The sequence below is a fragment of the Neovison vison genome, chromosome 1, assembly GCF_020171115.1.
Source record: "Neovison vison isolate M4711 chromosome 1, ASM_NN_V1, whole genome shotgun sequence".
Taxonomy (NCBI): domain Eukaryota; kingdom Metazoa; phylum Chordata; class Mammalia; order Carnivora; family Mustelidae; genus Neogale; species Neogale vison.
The window spans coordinates 93,173,639-93,190,412 of record NC_058091.1 but is presented as its reverse complement, the minus strand read 5'-3'; the positions used below and the strand labels follow the sequence as shown (position 1 = coordinate 93,190,412).

Sequence of the window (16,774 nt, the reverse complement as noted above, 5' to 3'; positions counted from 1 at the left end):
TGCAAACGAGATAGCAACTGGGGGTTGTAAATTCCAATCGTCATGCATCATTCCTCTCTTTGTTGCTCCAAGCACATTTGTGAACTGTCGGGTATGTGGCCCCTGTACAGATCATGGATGTTAATATTGTCATTGAAAAGCAGGAGGGCATAGGAGGAGGCAACAGAGAAAGGATAAGGTTCTGAGATAGACCCACAGTTTCTTGGGGTGTCTCCTGATGATCACTCATACAATTGCCTATATGGACAATTGTAGACTCTGGAGCCAGACCAGGTGAGTTTGAGTCCTGGTTCTGCCCTTAAAGTCTGTGTGTGCTTAAGCGACTCATTTGACCTCTGCCACTGTGCTTTCTCATCTGTGTATGTGGATAATAATAGTATAAGTGTCTTAGATTGTCGTGAGGATTAAATAGCTCAGCACACATCAACTTAACAGTGCCTGGCACAGGGGTGTTGAATACATCTCAAAAATTATTATTTTGGGGGCCCTTGGGTGGCTCAGTCAGTTAAGCATCTACCTTTGGCTTGGGTCATGATACCCTGGTATCAAGCCCCAAGTCAGGCTTCCTGCTCAGTGAGGAGTCTGCTTCTCCCTCTCCTTCTGCCATTCCCGCTGTTTGTGCTCTCTCTCTCTCTCAAATAAATAAATAAAATATTTTTAAAAAAGAATTATTTATTATTATTATTATTTATCATGATAATTATTATTATCATTGTCCTTATGATGAGAGACAACTAGGAACTAATGGTAGACATCACAGATGGTAGAACGAGCTCTGCCCTGGAGGGTGTTCATAGGTATGTGGAGTTTGTGGTAAAGGACACACCCCAAAGGGTAGGGGCTATCTGGCTCTTCTATTGAGCCTTGAAGGGAGTTTGTATTAGGAAGCACATCCTAGCAGGGATAAACTAGGAAGCCATGGTCGGGTCAAGGTGTGGTTACCTGCTGCAGAATTGGCATAGATCCCAATAGCAAAGCCAGTCAAAGTCAGTTCTTTGACTTTGACAAAGAATCTGCATGACACCAGGAGAAGAGCTTTATAGAGACAAAATAAATGGCAGTGTGCATGAAAGGGTCCATGTAAATGGTGCCCCTAGAAGAGTGTGAAGTGGTCCCAGAATAGCACTTAGGAGGTCTTCCTAATATTCTCAGTGCTTTACATTTGTTAATCATTTGATCCTTATGACAACCTCGTGAGGTAGACTGTTCCTCTAGCTATATTATAGATGAGTGCTGAAGCACAGAGAAGTTAAATAACTTGCCCACTGTCACACAGCCATTTTATGGCACAGCTAGGATTTGAACTCAATGTCTGCAGAGTCCTTGCTCTTAACGATTCTATTATATGATACAATTCAACATTACTAGAGGCTAACTATGTGTCACATGGCAGTTCATTTAATTCTCATAAGCGTCCTATGAGTGCACTAACTTTATTATTCTATTTTGCTGAAAAGAAAACTGAGGCTCAGAAAGAAATTCCTTGAGGTCTCAGATATGGTGATTTGGTTTCGTCTTCCTGCGTCTGGAGAGCGGTCTCACGCCAGCTCACATTACAGAACACCTGCCATTCACAGGACACAAGCTTCTCCCTGGGATCCTCAGCCCTCAGCTCAGCTCTGACATTTCAGGCCATGTGAGCAGAAAGTCACGAAGAAAAGATACCTCTGACATTAACTGACGGTTTCCTAAAATTTCTTTCAGATTCTCCATGAACATGAACCAGCAGGGAAGGACTCACTAAGGCAAAAACGAGCAGGTATGTAACCTCTTTGCTTGGCAGATTCTTCTAGTAAGTCTGACCAAATGACATCTACTGTGACTTTTCCAACCCTGTCGTCCACATAATTCAGTCTGCAAGTGCATCATGGTTCAATTTCTAGACGTAATTAGAAGGAACCCCATTCCCTACTCTACCCTAATGACATTCAGTGGATCTCAGCAACACATTATAAGCCCCCCATTTCCTCCCTCACTGCGCTCCTGAAATCCTGAAGAGTCTGTTTCCAATGGCTCTTTCCTCAGCTCCCAACTTCCTCATGGTAACCTTTCAAAAGCTCCAATCTGATTCCACTATTTTCCTGCACAAAATCTTTGATGAGCTCCCAATTGCCTTGGAGAGAAAATCCAGTCACCTGTGAGCCTTGCCAGACATCACGTGACCTTCCCACTTGTTCTCCTTCTGTTTCCTTTCACATAGTCACTGTCCCCCCGCCCCGCCACCTACTTTGTTGTCTGGGGGACTCCAACCCAAGTCTCCATTCACACGGTCTCCTGCCACGTAAGGCTTTCCACTGATGCTCCAGACAGGGAGGGGCTGTTTCTCGGGGTTCCCACTGCTCTCGTTACATTCCCAGAGCACAAGATCTGTCCCAGGGCATTGTAATTATTTTACTTCCTGTGTGTCATTCCCAGGAGACAGGCATTCTCTTGAGCCCTCTTCATCACTGTAACCTGGCATCGAGCCCAGTTTCTCAGTAACTGAGTTAACAAATGAAGAGAGTGTGTGTCCTTGTCACAGCTGCTCCTTTGTGAGTTGAGGACACATTCCTATCACTAAAAGTCCACTGTCTTAATGTCGGTACTAACTCTGGAGAAGGTAGAACTTCTTAACTTTTAGGATTATGACTGATTCAAGTCCAGGTGTGCTGTGGCTTGGTCTGTTCAGTCTTGTGCTCCACAAGAGTCAAGAAGCTGCCAAAGAGAGTGGGCTTACCCTGAGGCCGGGATAAAGGTGTCCCTTAGAGCCTTCCAGAACAGCAGCCAGCTCCAACTTTGCTCCATTGTTTGAAATGACAATTTAATCATATTTTATTGAGGTCTCAAAATGTTCACTGGAAGGTCACACCTTCATTTTTTCTTCTTTTGCTTTTCTTTCTTTCTGCTTTAGCTCTGTGTTACATCCACACACCTTTGCTCTCCCACTCCCCTCCTTCCCTAAAGTGATCTGAAGCACACAGACCACACTTTCCCTGCTTTAAACAAGCAACAGGACATGGACTCCAGTCCCTGAGTCCCCCTTGCAGTCTGTGACATCAACAGAGCTGGAGATGTCCCCATTCGGTATTCTGAAAGACTTTTAAGATCAGACTGTTTGTGGATGAGTTCTAGCCCCAGGCTTCTACCAGGCTCTTGCGGGCCTCAGGCTGCCAGCTTCCTCGGGGACAGTTGGTGACTGTTGAGTTGTAAAAGGAACGTTTTCCTGTCCTTCCTGGCCCGGCTATTTATGACTGTGGTGACATCGTGAGAGGTTAGCCTTTGGGGGAGGAAACCACTTCTACGTCTAAGGATTTTGACATACCAAAATTTTCCAGATGTGCTTTCATTAAAAACAATCATCATGATGATAAATTACCATAAAAACCTGTTTTCTATTTATTGGACATGATCCTCTGTGCTCTTTGGCCTCCGGAGTCATTATAGAAGTGTTAATGGCTCAAGACATTGTCTGCGGGAGATGAGTTGGCTTTGGTACTTTTACAAAATCTCCAAAGAAATGGCCATGGAAAGATCCAGGCGTTAGACCACACAGAGCTGGGATGGGAGTTGAAAGAGAGAGCACCGCTGTCCCGGAAAACCATGAAAGAAACCAGCAGAAGGATTACAGTTAGCAGATGCCTCACGGAGGTGTCTGTGTTCTACTTGTTGTATTAGTTCAGTGAGGCGAGAGACTTGAGCTCCGATTTTCAGGGTGATATCCCCTTTCACATATAAACTCATCCTCCCCTTCTGGGACTTAAGGCCAGAAAGGGACAAACAAAGATTCCAAGAGAAAGAGGATCCTCAAAAGGATTGTCCTTTTGAGGCACTGGATCAGATCCTTAGGGTTTGGGATCAAGTCATCCAGAGAAGTAGGATCAACCCTCCCATTTATGCTCAGAGCCCTTTAGACTGCTTTCTAAGTTACTCTGGTTAGCTATGTAACTTCAAAGTCCCTTGATACACACACATGGGTATATATGTGTATTATGTATATGTCGTATACATATTACACACATAAACCCAGACATACGTATGCATACAAATATATATGAGTGATTATTTTACAGGGTTGTTGATATTGGATAATATTATATACTTACTATTTAAATGTTACTAGGGTTATCTAGGGGTTTGCTTGATTTGGGGATTTTTTTAAAAACATAAACACAGGGGCTCCTAGGTGGCTCAGATGGTTGGGTTACTGCGTTCTGCTCAGGTCATGGTCCCGGGATCCTGGGATCGAGTCCTGCGTCAGGCTCCCTGCTCAGTGGGGAGCCTGCTTCTCCCTCTCTCTGTCTTTCATGAATAAATAAATAAAATCTTTTAAAAAAATAATAAGATAAGAGAAAATTTTTTAAAAAACTAGAAACAGATTTATTTATAAAAATAGTATTGAATCTGAAGGAGCCTGAAATATCCCAGGTACAGAGAAAGTCCCATATAACCACTGAAGGCAGGGGGAGGAATGCCGGGAGATACAAGTTAGTGTTTTTGGAAAAGTATTTCAGAACTCGGTTGGGGAAGAGAAGTCTGCACAAAAACCCGGAGGCCAGAGGCCAGAAGAAGGGTGGACCTGCCAGTTAGAGCAGAGAGGCCTCAGGGGAGCAGAGGGCAATAAGAATGGGACACAGCATCCTGTCATGTCCCCATGATACTAGGAGGTATATTCTGGATCAGCTAAAAGGGTGGCACAGAGGAGGGACTGATGGAAACCCTCTGAAGTGAAAAGTAGCCAGATGGTTGTGGCTGAATGAATTACATGAAGAAGTCAGCCCTCGAGAGCACAGCGAGAAGGCTTATCCCTGGCCCAGGGATGGAAGACCATCCCTGGCCCTGGCCCCTCGAGGGAAACAGGAAAGGAGAAAGGGGAACGCTTGTGAAGGATATTATGACAAGTGGATCAAAAGGACTTGGAGACAACTTTGACATGGAGTGACGGGTAGCAGTGATCCATGTGACATTCCGGGAGCGCACAGACCTGGACATCTGGGGGATGTGGAGACCCGAGGTAGAACCCGGTGTTGGAATGGAGATCTCATCTTGGAGGTTTGTCGGTCAGCTCCTAGTTGAGTCTTACCGGTATTCTTCCTAGGGGAGCAAGAGCAGAAGTTTCTTCTTGGTTAGCAGTAACACAGGTGCATTCTCTAGGTGCCTTTGGGACGTTCTCCATGCCAGGTTTCCAAGCTTTGTTGGGAATGTTCTTGGGCCCTGGGCAGAAAAGCCCTCATGGGTTCTTCTTTGGCTTCAAAAGGAATGGCTGACAGCAGACCCATTTTCGAGAAAGGGAGGAAGAGATGTCCTATCCTCATGCTGGAGGTTCTTCATGCTCATACCTGCCTAGTGAGAGAGTTGGGTGGTTGGCTGCCAGGGTGGGAATCTCGATCTTTCTGCAGACCTGGCAGCCCCAGCTTGTGCTGGCCCTTCTTCATCTGGGTCCATGAAATGTTGTGCATTTTCCAGTTAAGGAACACATTTGGGGGGGTTGTGGCCTTCATCTTCCTTAGGATAGCATGTGGTATTTTGTACACTTAACCCAGAGAAGGATGACAAGGCTAAGAAGCCCCCGCCCTTGGTGGTTTTAGGGTTGACCCCCCATGTGCTGGGAATCCTTCTTTCTTTTAATTTCTGATTAGTGTGGTGTGTCTGCTTACCCATCTCAAAGGTGAGACCCGACTAGAATAGCATTAGCTCTTCTTGTCCTACCAGCAGACATCTGCGTGTCATATGGCCATCACATTTATTATAATTTATATTCTTATTTCTACCTGCTGTTTCAGACTGATTACTATATGCCATACAACTGGCTAGGGGTCTCCATTCCAACTTCTTAGCATCAACTCTGCAAAGAATATATTACCCCTGTTTGACACATGGCAAAGAGTGGCTCATGGAGGTTTAATGGCCCAGGAAAGAAGACACTTGACCCCATCTCACTCTGACTCCAAAGTCCATGCTTGCAAGGCAGACTTAAGAGTTTTCAACATGGGTTTCTGGCTCTTGCCCGCGAGATTCCAGGCCATGATTATGAGAGCAGCTTTGTAGGGGAAGGAGGAAGGAGCACTGTCTTCATCTTCGTAGCAAAAGAATTTTACACAGGACTGACTTTGATGACTCGGGTATATGACAAACTGGAGGAATTGATTACTTTCTCCATTACAGCCCGATGTTCTCTGACACACTGTGCCGCCTATGCTCTACTCCATCGACACCTGCCAGCGAGCCCAGCCTGGGGGTTCTGGTAGTTTTCCCGTGCATGAACAAACCTTTCTAAAGCCTAAAGGGAGGACATGATCCTCGGACTCTCTCCTGACAACGGTACAATAGGATACAGGTGTTCCTGCCAAATTGCTCCCTACTGGAACATACTAAGAAACAAGCAGAAGAACAGGCACCTTTTAATATTTACTCACTATGAGACTAAGGGTGAAAACAACCGGGCCAGATCTTCAGTGATTAAAGAAGCATTGTCTCTTTGGGTCAGCAGGAAAAAATCACATCAATCTCATTTCTCTTGTGTGAAGTCAGCAGCCTTCATTCTTTTGCAGGGGGGAGATCAATTTACACATAGACTTAGGCTCCAACTTCTGAGAAGCTGTAATTCCCATTAGAGTGGCCAGGCAAAAATATGATTGTTTGCTTAAACAGCTGTGATTAAGACCCAGAACTACTTGTCACAGTTTGGGGCCAACTTTCCAGAAATGTGTCTTTAAGATAAGTGCTGTGTGGCGGGCAGCGGTTTCTGGGAAAGGAGAGGGGAAATCCTGGCTGGTCTGTGTCTGGGGGCCTGCCAATAGGCTCTGTTTGTGACACCGATGACACCTGGAATGTACTACCTTCACTTGGGGGCACCGGTGGGTCAGAAAAGTTCAGGCAAATAGCACCAGACCACAGGAGCCTGAGAAAAAGCAAACATGTTAAACTCTCTGGAATCAGATGCTCCAGGAGGAGGAGCACAGAAGGACCTCTGAAGGACAGGTTCACCCAGAGGTGGGAAAACCATCCTCTGTTCTTCCCCAGTCCCTTAGTAGCCTGGAGCAGCGCCCAGAGCATCACTCTCCCCAGCTCTGAAGTCCTCAGATTTGGGAGACAGCAGGCCAGCGGGATGTGGCATTTTTTTAATCCCAAACTATGGGCCTACCTTGGGGGCTGTGAGCGGAGTGTGCCTCTGGGCCCATCCCCAGGGAGGTCACACTGACACCTGAGCAGCTGAGCTACGCTGAGCTACTTTCCTTGAAGTCAGATGCTGGCCATGTGACCTTACAGGGGCAAGAGGCCCGGTGGCAGCTCCATGTGTCTTGCCCGTGGGGCTGTGACACTGGAAACCACCTGGATTGGGAGGGACAGCTTGCTGCTCCTCAGATGAGCTGTGGAAATCACTGTCCCGGGGTTTTTGTGCTTACTTGCGCTTCCTGGGGACATAGTCCCCAAATAACCCCAAGGCAGGTTGTTTCATCTGCATCTTTGGCCAGCATTTACTGCTCTAAAAAGGTCTTATCTAACCTTTTTTTTTTTTAAGATTTTATTTATTTATTTATTTATTTATTTATTTATTTAACAGAGAGAGAGAGAGACAGAGACAGAGACAGAGAACACAAGCAGGGGGAGGGAGAAGCAGGCTTCCCTTCGAGCAGGGAGCCCTGGGTGGGGCTCCATCCCAGCACCCTGGGATCAGGACCTGAGCGGAAGGCAGGCGCTCAATGACTGAGGCTTAATGACTGAGCCACCCGGGTGTCCCTTGTCTAAGCATTCTACAAAAAAATCCCACTCTACCCTCATTGTGCCTGCTGCTCTGTTTTCTTATTCTGCTTTATTGTCTCCATGCCCTTCAGAACTGCCCGACACTGAAGTTTCAACTTACTTTTACCTTCTTTCAACCTTACTTTTACATGAGGGTAGAAGATCCATGGAAGGAGAGATTCGCCTCTTTAATTTATCCCATGCCCCCAGGATCTAGTGAGTGCCTGTGAGCAGGCACTCAATAAACAGTGCCTGGGAAGCAGGCACTCAATAAACAGTAAAGTTACTATGACTCAATATATCAATAAATTAGGGCACAAGTGCATAAACCTAGCAAGACTTCATGTCAAAATTCATGAGTGCCAATGGCAATGAGTCACACTGCCTTCTTCCTCAGTGTGGATTTCTAAGACATTTGTGATGCTGAAACAACAAGAACAAAATTTTAGGTAATTCTTCCATTTATTATGAATAGTTTTGCCTTTGAATATGCTGTTAATTTAAAATTCACTTTGAGAATTGTGCACTAGTTCTAACGATATGTTTAATAATAATGCCTTACTTTTTTTTTCTTTTTATAGTACAGAGGTTTATAAGGGGTTTACAAAGCGATCACATTCATTATCTTCTTCCATTGGAACTGTGGCAGGGAATGGTTAAAACAAAATGGACTTTAGAGTCAGAAAGATGTGGTTCCAAATCCCAGTTTTTAAGGTTTGTTATTCATAGAGCTTCATGAATAACATTAAACCTCAGATTTACCATCTGCAAAATGGGTACACATGCACTCTCCTCATGACCCCAGAACCTACTGGGCAGTGAATACATGGCAGCTGCTGTTATGATTATTACTTTTATTATGAGTACTTTTGTTCCATCTGGTATGACCGAAGAAAGAGGTGAACACATATGCTTGGAGACCATGTTGTTTATCCCCATAGAAGCAGCAGCAGGAGGCATCTAGGGGAAAAAAAAAGGCGAAGCAAAAGTAAAAACAAAACGAACAAACAATAAAACACACACACACCCACACACAACAGAAATAAGTTTAGGTGCTAATATTGACTCTCCAGGACCACCTTACCTTCTTGGTTTCCTCATTTGGATTAAAATATTAAATCCCAACCTTGTCTGATCACCAGGATCACCAGTCGGAATTGGGGGGAAAAATTACAGATTTCTGGGCCTCATCCATTAAGATTTTACTTTGGCTTGGGGTGGCTGGGTGTCTCAGTGGGTTAAAGCCTCTGCCTTCAGCTCGGGTCATGATCCCAGGGTCCTGGGATTGAGCCCCGCATCGGGCTCTCTGCTCTGCGAGGAGCCTGCTTCCTCCTCTCTCTCTGCCTGCCTCTCTGCCTACTTGTGATCTCTCTCTGTCAAATAAATAAACAAAATCTTAAAAAATTAAAAAAAAAAAGATTTTACTTTGGCTCACCTGGCTTGAGGTTCCAAAGTACGCATGTGTGTTGCTCTCTCTAGGTGTGCATAATCGTCAGTCAAGTGTGCTGATGACTGAAATAGACGACTTCCAAGGGCAAGCCTGTAGTCTTCTGAGTTACTATGGTGGCGTGGAGTCTGTTTTGAAGAACTGACTATTTTATGCTGAAGACGGTTTCTTCTCTAGTGGAGATCCCCATCCTTGCCGGTCTCTAGGGGGCAGTGGCGCTTAGGTGGAAGGTTCCTCTGAAACTCCTACAGAAGTTGAAGAACCTAAAAGGTAGCCAAGGGGAAGAGGTTCTTGGAGGCTGCTTCTTTCATTACAGTTGCACAAATCCCTAGAAGAGAATTTGCTCAAGTCACAGGAACTGTCCTCTTAGTATGTTAAGCTTTTGGCTAAGCTCCTTGTAAGGTCTCACCGGAAGGACTGCCTTGGTTTCCGTGGGAAGTGAGGATATGGGTGAATCACCATGGTCTTTCCAGGCACAGGTTTGTTCTGCGATTACGTCTGAAAAGAATGCCAAGAGGTGGGCTTGTGGATGAGCATAGGAATGGCGCTCGGGCAGGGGCTGACGCCATGCTGGGGTCAGACCCTGGGACTCAACCACACAGGTGGTGAAGTGGGGGATGTGGGATTGTTATTGACTTCACTCTTCCAGAAAGCCCTACCGTCTAGGATATCCTGTTTACATTCCGGGGAGGAGATAGACTGCCTAGGGCAAAGAGACTCTTGGAGCCGAATCTGCTGCAGGGTGTAAACATTGCTGCCTTACTTTTCAGGAAAAAGAATGTGCTCCAAGGCAGACCTTGTAAATATGCCACCGCCCCTCCTCACACGTATTCCCAGCAGGCAACATACCATGTCTAGAGTTAAGATCACATGAATTAAGATTAATGGTTCTTCCAGAAGCTTGTTTTCATCACAGAACCATTGAAGAATCGGAAAGAAAACAGGAAATTTGAGACATGGCCATGGTATCATGACAGACTGTGCTTCTGCACTGGGTTTTAAAAGTCACTTTGTTCTACTTGTAATTACATTTTTGTAGGCAGAAAATATACCTTAAGATATATTCTTTATTCTGAAAAAGTTAGCAAAGACTTTTTTATTTTTTGTATATTTTTGTATTTTTTAATTTAATTTTATTTTTCAGTGTTCCAGAATTCATTGTTTATGCACCACACCCAGTGCTCCACGCAATACGTGCCCTCCTTAATACCCACTACTAGGCTCACCCATCCCTCCCATCCCCCTCCCCTCCAAAACCCTCAGTTTGTTTCTCAGAGTCCACAGTCTCTCGTGCTTTTTCACAGTTTGAATTAATTACAGCAAGTTGAATGACGCATATCAAAATGAAATAATTCTCAGAAAGATTGATGAATAAAACCAAGCTCTAAGACATAGTTTATCCCTATAAGTAAACAGATACAAGAGCTTTCCACAACAAAAAGCTCATTGGCATTTCCCATAACAAACTTACTCTATTTTAGTGCTTCTCATCAATATTTCTAGGGAAATTTTAAATAAATCTGGCAATATTGTGGGAAAATTCTTTGCCCTTTTAGAAAACAGACCTAGGATTTTAATTTATGGCAAAATATACATCACACTTCCAGATTTGACTTAAATTTTAAAGTAATAGTTTTGCAAGTATTCACTAAACGTTTCCTTATTTTGGCTAACAAGAGAGAATAAGCCACAACTTTTCTTCTTAATTCATCTGTGTAAAAAAATTCTCCTAAACTTTGAAGGTTCATCATGAACTATGAAACTAGCCCTTGGCTTCTGCTCCTGTTATGTATTTCAGCCAAGAATGAGCCAAAGATTCTGGCAGGGACAGAGAGGTGAGTGTGTGGCTCTCTCAAGAGGGTCATAATTTTAACAAGAACTGGTAGGGCACACATTTATTACGTGGTGAGCTCCATGCCAGATGGAGTAAAGCCAGGAGAACTGAGAGAAATAGTTCCTGCCCTTGAGAAGCTTACAACTAGTGAATCAGACATGATGTAATACAGGAAACTATGAAAGAACATTCTTGTATGTATATTGTCTGGCTTGCCTGGGGTGGGTATGTGTTGGACATCAAATGTGTCTAGGACACCAGTCAATCAACCTGGAGACAATTTGGAAAGGCAATGAAGAGCAGGAGATATCTTTTATTTTACATTCTGACTTGTGAATTTTGCTTTCCTTGAGTGCCTATCCTGTTCTGGACACCACAGAGATACACAGTAAGAAGTAAGAGCTCAGGCTGTGTGCATAGGCAAAGAGCAAAGGGAATTAACCGGATGACTTTTCCCAGAGGTCTTCAAGCCATGCATAGTCCAGGTCTCAAAATACATACATGTCAAATGAATGGTGTAGAAAACATGCTGACTCATTCTTCTGAGTCAGGATCATGACTTTATTGTCTAAACTGTTGCCTAGGCTCCCCTGCTAGATCTCCCTCCTTCTATTCTGGCCATTTCCTGTCAAGTTTCAACACAGCAATCCTTGACCTTGGACACCAAGGAGGGTGAGAGATTGGAGAGGAAGGAAGGACAAGTTCTGAACTTAGCCTGTACATTTCTCAAATGGCCAGAGACAAACACACTGAGACCAGACAAATCAGTTGCCTTCCTCCAGTAAATAGTAAAGTCATGGGGCACCCGAGTGGCGCAGTGGGATAAGCATCTGACTCTTGGTCTCAGCTCAGCTCCTGAGATCAGGGTGGTGAGACTGAGCCCTGAATCAGCTCTGCACTCAGCTCAGAGTCTGCTTAAGACTCTCTCTCTCTCCCTTTCTCTTTGCCACCTTCCCCCACCTCCACTTTCTCTCTCTCTCTCAAATAAATAAATCTTAAAAAATAAATAAGTACATAAATATAAAATCATAGAGAGGGAACACCACGAAGGGGATATTTGATGGTGTAAATTGACAAACCTCTTTTCCTCTAGGAAGGTTCATTAGAACTCTCTCAAGGCTGACATGTCCAGCATCCACATGGTCCCATTACTGCCTTTAAATGTTGACCTGTCCACCATGCTCCCTCTTGGCCACCCATGCTGAGTTCTCACAGCTTCCTGTGCTTTCCTTTCAGTCGCCTCAAGCAGCCCAACAGCTGAAGAGTACACCGTTGATGTGGAGATCAGTTTTGAAAATGCCTCCTTCCTGGAGTCAATCAAAGCTTCCTTGTACAGCCTCAGTTTCCCAATTCAAGGGAACAGCACTGACCAAGCCACCACCATTTTAAGCATTGAGGTGACAACAGGTGAGTCAGAGACCTGTTGCTTCAGAACAGAGGGTCGGACATACCAGGAGGAAGGCTGTCTGCACTCCTTTCTATTAGAGCAGATTGTACTTCTTAGGCAAGTGAGATGACCCAAAAAGGCCTGAGGTATGATTTTTGACTCCACAGACTTCCAGAATGAAGCCCCTACTGGCAAACTCTGCAGCCGGTTTCCTTATTTCAAATGGTGGCCAAATGTTTGCTTGGTGGTTTATGTATCACTTGTCACAAAATATGTCCCAAGATACTGTCAGGTCCTTCATGACAAACTGCTGGCCCCATTCCTCTGGGTAATCAATGGGTATAGCAAGGACCGGTTCATGTACTAGTAAGTGGCAAGTTCCTTTCATTCTGGCATCATAGGTCAGGAAATAGGAACCAGGCACACTCCTGGGTTGGAAGCAAGACATAATACAGAAACCTCCAGGCTATGGGATTGGACATTCTGATCACTGCCTCCCTTTTGAGGTTACGCTGGGTGTCCTACCTCTCAGGCACCCTCACCTAGCTATGATAAGGGACTCCCCTTTGTCCTAAACAAAGTTACTATCTTGTAAGCACTAACAGATGTTGGATTTTATGATTCTAAAATGGAGGCAAGCATAAAATTCTTATTTTTCAAATTTCTTTTGGAATTCTTATATTTCAAATAGTCCATCAATATCATCTATGCATTCCAATTTTTTATTCTTAATATATGCTAGCGGAACCTTAGGGATTGCTTCATAGCTCCCTTTGGGTGCCCCTTCCCACTAATGTTGAAGCACAGAACTGTACCAGTGTTCACAGATTCCTTGAAGTTTGGGTGTCCTTCCTATTTCTGGAACAATGATCTGATGGCTCTCCTTTGGGTAGTCACTCTGTGCCTTTTTCTAGGAGCTGATTCTTAGAATAGACAATTCCCAGTGATACGGCTTTGATTGAATTTTAGAAATAAATTCAAAGTACTCTGTTTTCAGAGCATTTGCCAATGTCCCCACTTGGGTTAGAAACTGTATTGCATGGAGCACTGGGTGTGGTGCATAAACAATGAATTTTGGAACACTGAAAAAAAATAAAATTAAATTAAATTTTAAAAAAAGAAAAAGATAAAAAGAAACCGTTTTGGTTGTTCACATTGGATTAGAAACATAAAAGGCACAATTGCATTTGTACTTGGTATTCGTTATCTGTTGCCACTTAACACATTAGCTCAAAACTTAGCATCTTAAAGCAACAAACATGTATTGTATCCCACAGTTTCCAAGAGCCAGATTTGAGAGGAGCTTGCCTGGATGGCTCTGGCTCAGGACTTATGAGGTTGTAGTCAAGCTGTCAGCCAGATGGGCAGTCCTCTGAAGGCTCGACCAGGGCTGGAAAATCCACTTTGAAGCCCACTCCTGTGGTTGTTGGCAGGACCCAGCTCCTCTCTAGCTTTTGTTCCTCACCATGTCAGCCTCTCCATGACATGTCCTCAAGCAGTGGCAGCTGACTACCCCCATAGCAAACAATGAAAGAAAGAGGAGAGAGGGAGAGAGAGAGATCACAGAGGAAAGTCACAGTATCTTTTATATCCTAATCTCAGAGACGATATATCATTACTTCTGCCATATCCTGTTGGTCGCAGAGACCAAGCCTAGTACACTATGAAAGAGAGTCACAAGAGGGTGTCAGTACTCAGAAACAGGGGTGGAAACTGGCTCCCATACACTTCATGTCCAAGAATCTGTTCATCATGGTGTCATTGTAGGCATCCCCTGAGATAGTCAAAGCCGTCACCCTTGAGGTGTCCATGCCTGACGGCATGGTGATGCATAATGGGAATCATGTGAATCTCATGTAATACAATTGAACTTCCCAGAGGGCCATATGCAGTCAAGTTAGGATTTTCTACAAGTATAAATACTTACAGTCTATAAATGTAAAGGTTGTGACCACCTTCTCTCTTCTCACTGTTCTACATAATGCTAGTCTGCAGACCTACTGGAAATGAAATCTGGTGCTCCTGTGAGACAGGCTACAGGTGGCCTCGGGAACGCTGCCTCCAGAACCTCACTTGTCAAGAGCGTGAAAGCGTCCCTGCAGGGCATCAGTGCAGTTGCCTTAAAGGACTACCTCCCAAGGGACCTTTTTGCCAGCTCCAGGGAGGTAAGTAACTGTTCATTAAATGTTTCTTTGTTGAGTGGCTATTTGATAGAAACTCAAGCAAATGTTTCTCTGTCCTGTGTGTATTCATTTGTTAACATGATATTTTAAAATATTGCCCTTTTTTTTTTTCCAGCAGATGTTACCCTGAGAATGTCGGTCAGACTCAATGTGGGCTTTCAAGAAGACCTCAAGAATACTTCCTCTGCTCTCTATAGGTCCTACAAGACTGATTTGGAAACTGCGGTAGGTTTCGGCCCTGGGAACCTCTTAAGCAACAAGTTCTTCAGGCTGAACTGAATCTGTTGTATTTACAGTGATAATTTGCTTAGAGCTGTCAGAATTTATGGATGTGGGGATCAGAATTATTCCTCCAAGTGTGGGATGATGAATTAAGAAGTGCTCAAGTCAAATAATGTTCATGATGCTTTGATATCATCTTGACCTAGGTGGAATTTTTCCCAGGGTAGGATTGATTCAGAGGTGATCTGGTGGCATCAGCTCACCAGATCCTAAGCAGAGGTCCTAGAACCTGGTCTAGAAGTGCCTGATGGTGCGTTTCTGCTTGTCTTCACACACGGCCTAGATGAAGCCGCTAGCATCTTTTGGGCAGATCAACCTAAAGCTGGTACCGGGGGTTTCAAAACATTCTATTTTAGAGGTACCAAGGCATTGTCCCTTATGACAGATTTAAATTTATTCATATAAAAATAACGAGTATTCCCTGAGTGCTAACTGTGTGCCAAACACTATTCTAAATCCTTTACATGGGATTAATTCATCTGAACCTAAATGCTTTGCTTGAATTAACTCATTTGGAGTAGAGCTTCCCAGTTGGAGTGCTACAAATTATTATAGGTGGGGTGAGATAATGACTTCCCTTAGTCCTCTGGGCAGCCAAGCCCCTGCGTCAGGCCAGGAGCGCCTCCGCTTTCCCTTCTATATCACAGAAATTATTTTCATTTTCCATGGGCACCATGCTGAAATGCTGGAGAACTCCTGGACATCTGATTTGCATATCTGGCATGTAATATTTCTGCACAGCATGAAAAGCTTCCATACACACACACACACACACACACACACACACACAGCCCACTCAATTACATGCGTTGGAGGGAAGAGAGAGGGGCATATTCATCTTCGATCCCACCCACCCATGTACCTGGCACAGGGCTTGGCACCCACCGTGCTTTGTGTGTAACATCTACCTGCAGAGGAGACTTGAATGGAGATGAATCTCCTGTGGGTTGGCATTCAGAGAAACCTCCCCATTTTCTTTGCTAGGCATTTCCCAGAGTAAAAATTTTGCCCATGTGTCTGGTGCTTGGTTCTTGGAGAACCCAGCCTGACAAAGGCAGATAGGAATTACTTCTTCAAAGATCTGCCTGTCCCAGCACTATTAAAATAGACGGGAGAAAGGTTTACCCGGGGTGATAAAGAATATGTGCTTTTTACTTGGCTTTAAATCCTTTGGCTTCTCTCTTGCTGGACCTTGATATGATGACACTTGTCTCACTTTGTTTTCCAGTTTTGGAAAGGTTACAGCATTTTACCAGGCTTCAAATTGGTGACTGTGACAGGATTCAGGTAAGAAGCTATAATCAGGTCATTTCTAGTGGCAGAGACCAATACATTAGCAAAGGAGAAAAAGCCCATTGGGGGGCCATGATGTGGGCACACAAAGAGAGTACTTTGGTAGAGAGGAATACAGTGTCGAGTGGATGTGGCTTAAAGAGGGAGGCAATGCTGAGAACAAAAACTTGCTCCCTAGAGATGTACCTACTTAGATGGAAAGTGAGCAAAAACCTTGTGTTTATTCTGTGCATGCAAGAGTTTTGCAAACAGATACAGGATAAGTTTGCCGTCTGGCGGTTCCAAGATATAACAATGAAATAATGTCACCCATGATGCCTTTATTCAAGAAAAGCCATCCGCCAACCACAAGCACACAGTTGCACACGGCTATGTGAATCTTTCCTCCTGGAGTTGGGTACCATGGCAGCCCTGAGCCTGGTTAGCAGGAGGTTTCAGAGAGTTCGTTGCCAATTTAAAAAATAAAGAATGCTCACAGAAGCATTCAGGAATTTGGCTTCACTTGACATTCAGCATATCTGGTATCTGACATTCAGCGGAGGGAGGGTCAATAATGCTATCCCTGGGAGCGGCATGGCCGTGTGACGGGTCTCTGAATTGTACCTGCCCCCTGCCATGACCAGCTCCTG

At 44.4% G+C, this 16,774-nt stretch overlaps 1 protein-coding gene across 6 annotated transcripts in view; it reads left to right on the top strand.

The window, feature by feature from the left end:
* Positions 1-16,774, top strand: part of ADGRF5 (adhesion G protein-coupled receptor F5) — a 98,081-nt gene that overhangs the window by 49,076 nt on the left and 32,231 nt on the right. For 4 of the 6 annotated variants that reach the window (XM_044252377.1, XM_044252340.1, XM_044252350.1 and 1 more), the window contains exons 3-7: positions 1,705-1,759; positions 12,237-12,407; positions 14,376-14,552; positions 14,686-14,795; positions 16,081-16,139. In XM_044252377.1, the coding sequence (XP_044108312.1) occupies positions 1,705-1,759; positions 12,237-12,407; positions 14,376-14,552; positions 14,686-14,795; positions 16,081-16,139 (572 nt within the window). The remainder of the gene's footprint in view (positions 1-1,704; positions 1,760-12,236; positions 12,408-14,375; positions 14,553-14,685; positions 14,796-16,080; positions 16,140-16,774) is intronic. The other 2 variants (XM_044252387.1, XM_044252360.1) reach the window with 1 other exon arrangement.